General features: G+C 43.8%; 1 protein-coding gene across 1 annotated transcript; it reads left to right on the top strand.

The window, feature by feature from the left end:
- The first annotated feature begins 4,083 nt into the window (after positions 1–4,083).
- On the top strand, positions 4,084–8,983 carry LOC120690330 (pollen-specific protein C13-like). Its single transcript, XM_039972953.1, has 2 exons — positions 4,084–4,428; positions 8,408–8,983. The coding sequence occupies exons 1-2, from the start codon at positions 4,251–4,253 to the stop codon at positions 8,737–8,739; spliced, it is 510 nt and encodes a 169-aa protein (XP_039828887.1). The 5' UTR covers positions 4,084–4,250; the 3' UTR covers positions 8,740–8,983.
- The last annotated feature ends 2,744 nt before the right edge of the window (positions 8,984–11,727 follow it).

Here is an 11,727-nt window from a genome sequence, read left to right as displayed (position 1 = left end):
TATATTTACATCATCCTGCAGTAGAAGTACAAACTTTAGTATACAGACATATACTAGTACAATTACTCAATTACACAAATCGACTACTTTCACATACCTCCTTGGGTGGTCGGAACGCCATATACTCCTTCGAGTACACGACGAACTCGGTGCACCACTTCACTCTTGGTGATCTTCTCAGATGTAAAGCGAGATGGATCTGTTGATGGTCTATTTTGACCCATTTTGACCATCAACTTTCGTGCAAAATTATGAGCATCAAAGGGAATAAATGTTAGCATAGGATGATTTACTAACGAATTGCACATATGCTAGTCTGAAAATGTGTGCAGGTGAATTGGGCCAAAAATGCAAGAAACTGGCAAGTGTGATCCGAGGACCGAGGGTGAATTCTCAGACAATCACAAGCAAAAGGGCCCACTTGACAGCGTCACATGAGAATGAAACACAGCCCACAAAGCATAAGCATGTCATCAATCCTGGGAGGCACCTTCTCGACGAATCAGGCATGTTCACGAGGATCCATGGGCCCACCAGAGCTAGCAAACCATCTCAAGAAGGGCCCACTCACCCATAACCGACCTCAGGACCATCCCAGCAGCTTCCAGACCAAAGGGGAGGCCGTTTGGCCACGTGCACAAGTCGGCCGACCATGGGTTGCTTCGCCTCGGCTTCTTCTTCCACGTGTTGGGTCTCCATTGGATGTAGAAGGCGATTCCAGGTGAATGGCGGTGCATCTCCTAGCTGAGCACCCCTGATTCACCCCTATAAATATGAGGGGATGGGGTAGAAATGAGGACACACCATCTCACACTTCCACTCTCTCCTCTCTTTAGAGTTTAGAGTTCCCTTGTAAGAGTTAGGGGTAGAGATACTCAAGAGGGGCGCCGGAATGTTGATGCTCTTCTCTAATTAGTACATCTACAAGAGTGAGGGGAGTCGGGGTCGGTGTCGGTTGGCCCCCAGCGCTCTTCTCCAGCTTGTACCTCGACGGATGCTTATCAATCATAGTAAGTGTTTGTGATCTTCTCTGTGCTTTATTTTCTAAGTTAAGTAGAGCTCATTTAAGTAGTGCTACGAAGTAGTGCTAGTACCGCTAGTTGTTTATGGGATCGAAAGAATAATACACTACATCCAGTTCGTACTTGACGGTGGGTGATCACCGCTAGCAGGGATTCAAGGGAACCCCTGTTTAGAGATTTGGCCAGGCTGTAAACCGCGCAAAGATCTCCCTTACGGAAGCGAGTTGAGACGGTGGTTTTTAGACAGGTTCAAGCTGCCCGGAGGCGTAATACCCTACGTCCTGTGTCTGTTGAGATTGGTTCTTTGCTGATCCCGAGTTGGAGAGTCCAAGCCCGGAATGTCTGAGTTAGGTACCGAAAAGATCAGTCCCGAAAGAGCCCCCCTTTTACATGTCCTGGGGCCTTTCTATTTATAGATTACAACTGCCTTCTCCGCTGATCTCTAACTAGTGTGAATGCCCTTTTTGCATGGCAGGCGCCGTCTTCCAGGCTGCCCAGCCTTTGTCAGGTGGGTAGGCATCTTGTCGGGCCCGCCGTTGCAGGCTTTGGGGGGCCCGCCAGTGTTAGAGGTGCTCTGGGGTGACCTCGGGGCATTCCGGGGTGTTCCGGGGTGTCCGTAGACGACGACGGGTCGACCCCCACATCTCGAGGTGATCCTGGGCTGTTTGGCTGATCCTCATGTCCCGGGGTGTCCCAGGGGACATCCGGGGTGGTCCGAGGTGGCCGCGTGGCGGTTTCTGAGGTTGTCCCGCGGACCCTCCTTGTCCGGGGTGACCTTGGTCAACTCCGGGGCGTCGCCCGGGGTGGCTCTGGTTTTATCGCGACAGGGGAGCGGTAAATGATGGTGGGTCCCGGCCACCATCCATCTTCAAGCTGATGGGACGAGTAGCTCAGGGATAAGCTATCTGCCGCCTATCGTCTTATCTTCTGAGCGCACGGCATCCCCGTAATCATGATGTTCTTAGGGGAAGCCGTGCACCCCCTCGGACCCTGCACGCAGCCCGGCGGCGAGGCGCCGTTGCTGCCTGGTAAAGATCTTTTTATCAGGCGGGTGTCTTCGAGGTGAAGGAAACGTCCTTCTCGGGCTTCACACACCGGGTCAGGCCTGGCCTGCTCCAGGGGGATGCCCATCTCTATGGGCGGATGTCCCTGGCAAGGGCCCACAGCTGCGCTCGACGGACGTCGCCGGCTGACGCGGTTGGTGGGTCCCCTCCTCCTTAATCGCTCATTGAGTCAGAGTTATGGGTACCTCCGTTCCCATTACGCTGACAGTACTGCTCATGTATTTTGCACTGGTTTTTAGTAGGGGGTTACAAATGGTCGAGAGAGAGACGAGTGCCCCAAATCTCTAAGATCAATGGGAAGAAAGTGTGTGCATGGCTCACATCTGGTTAGGGTAGTTGCCAGCTCGAACTTCCCGAAGTTCAGCCTGCCTCTTTCCCAGCGGTGAGTCGGTGCTCGTGGACTCCGTTGAGGTGGTGTGATCGGTCGGGGGTTCGATCATTCGGTGCTCCTTAGTCCACTGCGCATGAGTCCGTCCTCCTCCTTTATATGACAGAGAGGAGAATAGTGTACAAGAGAGAGAGAGTATGTGTCGCCTCTTGCGTCACTCTGGTCATGTGGGCCCGCTTGGCCTACCGTCGCCGTCCTCCTCCTCCGTGACCAGGTCCGTCTGACCGCGCGGTCCCGGAGCGAGATACGCAGCGGTACCTTGGATGCGGTGCGGCACGCCCCTACCCTATGACCTTACTCATTGTAGGCGATGACTTGGAGGGAGGCTCCACTGTGCACTGTGTCAGCGCACGCCCGGTGACCTATCAGCCCATGCCGCTGTCAGACCCGCGCGGCGCGGGTCGTGATGGGCCCTTTCTCCAGGTCAGGCACATTTCCCTCATCCGGCCGGTCTCCTGACGAGGCGGGACCCTTCCCGTAGGGCAGGCGAGCCGAGGACTCCTCCCCTAGGTCAGGCGGGAGGAAGTCCCCTCCTTTGGTCAGGCTAGGCGGAGCCGTAACACGTAGGTCGGGCGGGTTGGTTCTGACGCAACTATCAGTTCGCCTGATAGAATGGCCTAACCGCCTAATCCCTCGTATTTGGGTATCCGGAATATTTATATCTGACAGTTCCGTTGGAAAACCGGAATTAAAAGGGTTTCCTCATCAGGACAGAAGGTATGTTCTCTACTATTGAAACCGTTCAATCAGATATGCCGACCAGAATATCAGTTTTTTCATCCTTTTATTTTGCAATGATAATAATTAGGTTAGTTTAAAAAAAATGAAAAATTTAAAAGTTAAATAAAGTGTAACAAGTACTCCCTCCGTCCATAAAAGAATGCAATTCTCGCTTTTCAAGGAGTTAAATAGTTCGAATTTTGACTAAATTTATAGAAAAAATAATAACATTCATAATACAAATAAATACCATTAGATTAATTATAGATTATATTTTAATAGCAAATTTATTTGAAGATATAAGTACTAATACTATTTAATATAAATTTGATCAAATTTGAACAAGTTTGATAGGCATATTTATCATAATTGCATTTTTTTTTTGTGGAGGGAGGAAGTAGTAATAACCGTCCTCCCGCGGCCCGCCGAAAGGGGAAAAAGGAGCATCGGCTCTCGTCCCTAGATTTGCTGTGGTGTCTCTCACCGCCTTGGAGTTGTACAATGGCCCCGTTTGGTTTTGTAGCGCGCTAGTGAATAGTAACACTTTGACCGCTTATTATGGTGTCAACCAAAGTCAGTTTACAAAACCAACTCTAGAACCCCGCGTTAGTGATCCTGAAGAATCCAATGAGGTCTTTGACCGCGCGATTAGAGGATGGTTACTGTAGCATCACAGTAACAAATCATTGATTAATTACCGTCATTAGATTCGTCGCGAAAAGTTACACTTAACTCTAAAAAATTTTATAAATAGACTTCATTCAATTTTTCATGTGAGAAAGATTATCTTCCAGCGCTAGGATTCTAGCGCTCATCCAACGCTCATCCAAACAAGCGCAATGCAAAGGCAGCCCAATCCAAACCCTCCAACCCCCGCATGCCGACATAATTCCACGCCGCCCCACCACGCGACCATTATTCCCCCGTTTGAGTCTCGCCTCCCCGTCTCCCCCCTCACTCCACTCGTCCACACTCCCACTCCGCCACTCGACCCAATCGCCATCTCCTCTCCTCCCTCCCCTTCCACCTGCTCGTCTCGTGCCGGCGCCAAGGGCGATGGCTTCCCTCCGTGCGTCCCTCCTCCTCGCCGCGGCGCTTTGCGCGCTCGCGGCTTCGGGCGCCGCTGCGTCCCGCGACCTCCGCCCGCTCCGGGCCGGCTTTGTCGTGCGCGGCCGCGTCTGGTGCGACACCTGCCGCGCCGGGTTCGAGACCCCCGCCTCCACCTACATTGCCGGTGCGACCCCTGCTTTCCTCCTGCTCGCCCTCCCTTGTTACTGATCTAGTCTCTCAATGAAGAGAAGTGTGAAAGAAAAAACTTGTTTCTGTTCTTTCTATCTTTCCGTGATCTGATATTCTGATTTAGATGTGTGGCCTCGACGAGTAGATTGGTTTTAGGGAAATGGTGTTTGGATGGATCTAGTTGCATCTTTGGGATTGTCTAGTGCTGAAGTTAGCACTCTATCACTGCCAGTCTGCAGTGTATCGCCTGCACGATGCTCGCACTTGTCACTGCTGCCGGGGATTTGTTCTTCATAGATCCACTCTTGGGGATTTTTTCTTCATAGATCCACTTTTGTTTGTCTTTTTATTAACCGAATATCCTGCTGTGATCAAGTTCTTCTAGTGGATCTAGCAGACATGACCCTCTACTGCATAGTCAAGTGTGCAAAATATGGGTCTCAGGACTTAAATCTTTCGGTGGTGAATTGGCAAGCTGGATCTCAGACCAATAGGGCATGTGATCGTGTTTGATGGTTCATGGATCACGTTTTTGGAACTTGGGATGGTGACACTGGGGCCTGGGTCCGAGCCATATTGCTCATATTTGATGATGCTGTCAATTAGTGAACCAGAATACCTGAATGCAGTCTAATTTAAGATTAATACTGAACTTTGAAATTAAGTAATCTTAATCATATTAGACTATCATCAAACATGCTAACCATATTACACAATCATAAAATATGCATCCTGATCTGTACATGAATTATTCAGCTGTCTGCCTCAGCAATTAATAGTTCAAATACTGGACATAAATAGAAACACTCAAACTTCACTAAGAAAAATGTATTGGCTGTAAAATTTGTGTTGATGACAAATTTGCAATAGGGCAGTGATGTTGAGTATCTCAGACTTGCATCCAAATGAAGTCAAGATTTACCCTCCTGGACAAGGTTTGATGAATTTGTCTGAATATGTTAGTTTGCCCTAGGCCCCTAGGTAGTGTTAGTTTATGTATCTTAACATGTATAATTGGCTGTAGCTCTGGCTTCTGGCAGGATCATTGCTATCCTTTGTTTTAGCAAGGCAGTTGACTTGAAATTCGAACTGCTATATGCTTTTGCACCCAAAAAAAAAGAATCAATGGTGAATTTAGTCATCTTGCCTGCATACTGTAGGAATAGTGGTATTCAAAACCATAGGGTCTTATAAGTAAGGCGCAACTACAAGGCCACAAAGGAGTATTGAGAGAAACATGTGCGGATGTATAAAGTGAAAACAGTTTATGCTACTGAAACATATCCCTTTCCCTCTTTGGCCGGAAGTTGTATACAACCATGCTATGGGATATTGAGGGATTTAAAATTAATTCCCTCTTTCATATATTTGATAGCCATTTCTAGCAGTAAGGATATAGATTAGTTGAATGCTTCTTGTTTTCTAGCAGCTGCTCAAGTTTTTAATTTTAAAGCTTATTGCATTAATTCTGTGCTTTGATAGACAAATATTAACCAGAGATACACCTTGTTCTCATCCTATTTTGCGTCTAAAAGTCATCTTTCATTGACCAGAGGTAGACAAATTAGCTTAGATGATACTCTGTTAGTTTGTTCGTAGTTGACTTTTTCCATGACATATTAATTGTTTATGAGAAGAACTATGGAAGTCGGTGCCAATATTGATGGAACAATAATACAGATTTCCAGGACTTCAGTTAATACTGGGACTCTGGGAGCACAGCAAATACCTTTCACCACTAACATTGAGATATAAAAGAATTAGTTAGATACATTTATATTGTGTTATGTGGCTGGTATGATTTTTAGCTTATTCATATCATCAAGTAGTTCAGGCAAAAAGTGTTATTTGGATCCCTAAATCTCCTCTCGGTTAGGGAGATTTTTATTTTATCAATACTAATTAAGATGGTATTTATAGAAATAAACAACAAAATGGTTAATTTCTGAAAATATATGTTTGTTTTCCAACCATTGGATGAAATTGGAGTTTTTCTCCAAAAACTGGTAGATGAAACTAAATTTCGTCCTGTGAGGAGATGAAATTAGACGAATTTCATGCAATGAGCGGACACAATTAAATTCATCTAGCGACAAGACGAAGTTACATTATGAAACTAAATTTCGTCCACGCATGGAGATATCTGGCAGTGGGGCCTCAATGAGAAACTATTTGATCAATCAATATAGAATCATCTCATCTATGACAAATGGAACTAAAATAAATACTGAAAGCAAAATTGACATGGATCTATAGATGCAAGCAATCAAGAAAGAAAATCCAAGATTGTAGTCGCTCCTTAACTGTTGGACAGAATCTTCAGGCACGCTGTACGGGAGAGGAACCCAACGAACCTATGAGCTAAGCCCGATGTAGAACTGAAGGACCACGCCAGCACAGGGACTCCACCATCACAACCTCGTGTCATTCTGCAGCTGCACACAGCAACAGCTGTCGTAGTTTGGCCCCGCTGCCTCATCCCATGGCTACCTCTGCCTCATCCCACAGCCACCACCACCGCACCAGGGGCAGACCGGCCCCTTCGCTGTCCGCTAGCTGCTCGCTGGCCTCATGGATAAGATCAGACAGTACGTGTGAGACAAACCCATGAGGAAAAGGCGATGCCGTTGGCTAGGCCATCCAATTTCGTCTGCCAGACGGATGAAGTCTATTTTCGTCCGTTGTGCCAATCTGATTTTCATCCGATCTTTATGAAAACTGTATTTCGTCTAACCAACAGCAAAATCACTAATTTCGTCAAGCAATTTGATGAAATTTTGTTTTCTTTATAAAAACTGTATTTTGTCTAACCAACAGCAAAATCACTAATTTCGTCAAGCAATTGGATGAAATTTTGTTTTCTTCTAATGAGCTGATGATATAAGCATATTTTTGTAAATTTGTCTTTAGAAGATTTATTTAAGTATTAGAATTAAAAAAATCAAAATTCCTCTTTTAGAAATCTCGGTCAGGCCTGGCCTGGAGATTCTCGAAATATTGCTTCTTGGAAATGACGGTCCCTATATATGGTAATATTGTTAATTTGATCCCGAATCTTTTCGTTTTTTTATAAAGTTGGGCCAAGCTAGGTATAGTGATTTTTGGAATATACCTTTCATGGCCATGTTGCATCTAGAATGTGATGATACTATAAATTAGAGCTCTTTTTTAGGGTACCCACAAATCATTCTGAACCATCCAATCTCAATCAGATGGGCCAGATCTATTTATATTCCATTGACACATTGGAGGGATTTCAATTGCTTGAAGGGAAATACTGTAACCATACTCCATACAATTTCTCATCACACGTAAATTAATCTCCCATGTATCGGCAGCCAGAATTTTGCTTCTCCCATCTGCTGCATGTCCAAATCCATGCATACCATTGCTGTGAATTCAATTTTGTTTGTTTCATTATATGAAGCTGGATGGATCATGGCACTCAGTCAATTGTATTTTCTCTCTTCCCCTTGCATGGACTGATCGATCAGTAAAGCTCAAAATTAATGATGGATCCATGAAAGCTCAATGTTAGTTCTGAGAATTTCTCTAATGGAAGGATTGATTTGGGCAGCAAAACAGCACACTTGATTATGATCTATCAGTATTTAAAGTGTGGAAAAGGCTGATGATTTAAAGCTATCATGTTCTTCTCCCTGCTACTTGGTAGAGTAGAAGCCTAGAAGGTACTGTAAAACCGTGTAAATTGAACCTGACTATCTGACATATATTGAATACTGAAAAAAGAAGCAGAACTACTTTAGTACAGCCATGGTGCAGAAACAGAATAATCTTTATGGCTTATACAGCCTGGTTCTCATAACTTTTATGTTCTACTCTAATTGGTTGGGAGGAGTCAACTGAAAAGGTAGAAAATTAGAGCGGAGTGAACGAAATGATAGCATCCATTTTTCAGTCATGCATTTTTTTCTTTGTCAACTGTTGTTAATATGCATTCGTCATTACTTCAGGAGCAAAGGTAAAAGTTGACTGCAGATCGAAAACCACTGGAGTGAAGACATGCAGCTTCGAGGGGCACACTGATCGCACTGGCACTTACAACATTCTTGTTGCCGATGAGCATGAGCATGAGCTCTGTGAGTCTGTCCTTGTCAGCAGCCCCGACATGAGGTGTGCTACGACCGTGCCTGGTCGGGAGAGGGCCCCTGTCTTCCTCACCAGCAAGAATGGTGTGGCCTCTAATGTTCGTATGGCGAATGCTCTGGGATTCCAGAAGGACGTTGCTCTACCCAGATGTGCGCAGATCCTCAAGATGTATGAGAATGAGGATGACCGTGTGTAATGATGCAGAGTTTGACACTGCTCAGCGAGCTATATATTTACCTTGTGTCTGAAGTGTTCTTGAACCTCTATATATCTGTTACGAGGGCCATCAACATTATTGCCTGTTAGATTAGCACTTTGATTATGTGTGTTTATCTGCAGTTGAACTGCGAATGTTATCAATAACTAAATCTACCTGGCTAATATAGTGTTGTTGGTGTCTGGTATAGATGAGGTACCAGAATGGTTTTTACAAGAATATACATTGTTTTGTTTGAGAATTGAGAGAGTAGTGGAAGCCAACCTTCGGAGCTCTACCATTGACCAGTCATTTCATACTGGGTTTAGTTGGAGAGAACTGGGAACCAAGCTTCAAAACTCTGCATGCTAAACATTCATATATTCTTCGTCTAATTTGCCTCGTCTCTGATTGAACCAATTGTCATTTCTGTACTGGGTGTATCTTCACTTGCCAATGAAATGGAGAAACTTGTTCGACACATGAGGATTGCCTGTGACCTATGGGGGTCATTTTCCTTGGGAGAAATTGATAACTAGGAAATTAAACAAACACTGATGATTACGAGGACACGTTCACTTGCTTCATGGTATTGGAGACATCATGCAGCTGGACCTGCCGTGGTGACATTGCTGGATCAAGCTTGATTGGCAATCGCTGTGTTCGATTGGCTTATCAGTCAACCAGCCAGCAGTATTGTTCTCTCATACTAAATTACCACCAGCTAACAGTCAATCAGCAGTACTGTTCTCTCATAACAAATCAGCACTAGCCATCAGCCATAGCCAAGCGAGCACAGCGATTAGAGTAACTGAGATTCTTTTCCATCTTTGTTCGTTTTATTTAGAAATGCAATGTGTTGAGGGTGTGAGGTCAGCATCGGGGGACCAAGCTTGGAGAGCTAGGAGCCTGACGGCCCCATGGGCCTCTACCAATCTAGCGAGCGCTATGGATGTATTCAGGTTGGATACATGAAATTGGATTCGGATTACCACATTTTAATCCGAATTCAATTATGAATACAAATTTTATCAGACATGAATATGAAATACATACTTCAAATACCTTCTCGGTTTGAAAGATAGCGTCATGGTGAATACAATTTTTTTTTGTCAATCCTTTTGTAGTAGATCAAAGTTTTTATACAATTAATGAGTAAAGGGTCCATATGTAGCACATTTTCATGAACATAGCTAATAAAAAATAACATACTAATCAATGTATAATTTGTGCAAATAGTTTGATTACTCATCTTATTCAAAAACAATTGTGCAAACATAGTCAAATTTAAGTCATTCTTGAAGAACTTTTATCAATAATGCAAATTTTTGAATAATAATAGTGGTCAAACTTAGGGGGAAAAAGTCAAAGAGTTATAACTTGGAATCGAAGGAGTAGTCATGAATATACTTGTTTGATCCTTTATTGCTAGATGTATATTTTGAAGGAGTAGTCATGAATATACTTGTTTCGATGATTCGTAGTTTCTTGAAGAGATACTTTTATACTACAGATCGTATCCGATGAGTGGTTTAATAATTTGAAGGGACGCTACACAAAGCATGAGATATTTGAAGGCTTGATGGTCAGAGAATTATGAAGCACATTCAGTTTTTTTTGCGACCGGAGCACGTTTTTCATTAAGAGAGGAAGCACATTGAGCTCAAAAATATGATAATGAATTTGTTTCGCTCTTTTCGTCGCCATTAGCTTATGTGGTATACCCAGATTAGTAATCCATGTTCCCAATTGTTTTCTTAGTTTATTATATCACTTGATAATTGTATTTCAAACTCCATATTATTTAGTGCATGCCAGTTAACCCGTCGGTCCCAATTATTATGGGTATATGCTTGCTTTGTAGTGGTAGGTTAGGTTGGCCATTGGTGGATTTTAATCCTACACTGTCGATATGGATAATTCGGATTTTCAAACATCCCCATCCATCCCAGGCACCGCATGGGTAAATTAGTCCTTCGATCTCCATGAGATGTGAACATTATTGCACACTTGCAATTACAAGCAACGTACCTTGACAATCTTATTACCTCTGCTTGTCGCAATCGGTAATCCCCCAAATTGTATGACGCCGTGTTACGCTGCCCTGTCCCCTTCCAGGCATTACTAACCCTTATCTTGCCATTTCTTTAATCGCCCTTTTGCCCTTTATTAACCAGAGCGCTGAAAAGCTCTGCCTCCGTGGCATCACCAGACCTGTCACCAGGTTGCTGCTGCTGAATGCTGATGCTACGCCAAAACCAACCATTTCGTAGGCTGCATGATTGGATTAGCTCGTCGCTAACCCACGATTAGGCGGTAGTTTATTTGTGTTCTTTTTTTCTTCCATTCATCTAGCATTTGTTAACGCCCGGCCTGATGAACGTAGACCACAAGTTTGGTATATAAAGTTATCATCTTCTTTGGATTCCTCCTTGCATTGTTTTTCTTGGCTCAAAGATTAAGAATGTTATCACCACTCATACAATACTCCCTCCGTACTGGTAAAGGAAGTCGTTTTGGACAAGGTTTGGGTCAAACATTGGAAATATAAATCATCAATAACTTTTAAGTTGTTGAGTTTACAAATGTGAAAATTATATGAATAGATTTGTCTTGAAAAATACTTTTATAAAAGTTTACGTATATCACTTTTCTATAAATATTTTTTTAAAAATAAGAGGTCAAAGTTGTGTTTTGGAGACCGTGTTGCTATCCTAATCGACTTCCTTTACCAATACGGAGCGAGTATTAATGTTTTTGTAGTGCTCGGGCGTATGACAAGTTGCGGGTATGGACCAACTTGACGGTTTTTAAAGTGAGATCGTGACTATAACCGGTTGTAAATTACTTATCTCGGTTCATTCCTTGGGTTAGTTCCAATGATTCAGTTGAAATTGATGTTGGCTGCAGACAGCATTTGGGCCAAAGTTTGTGGCTTTAGTGTTTTGGCTGGATTTCACATTCTTTTGCTCAAGAATTTTATGAGTT

This window comes from Panicum virgatum, chromosome 9N (genome assembly GCF_016808335.1).
Source record: "Panicum virgatum strain AP13 chromosome 9N, P.virgatum_v5, whole genome shotgun sequence".
In the NCBI taxonomy this organism is placed as follows: domain Eukaryota; kingdom Viridiplantae; phylum Streptophyta; class Magnoliopsida; order Poales; family Poaceae; genus Panicum; species Panicum virgatum.
This window is presented reverse-complemented; position numbering and strand designations above follow the sequence as displayed.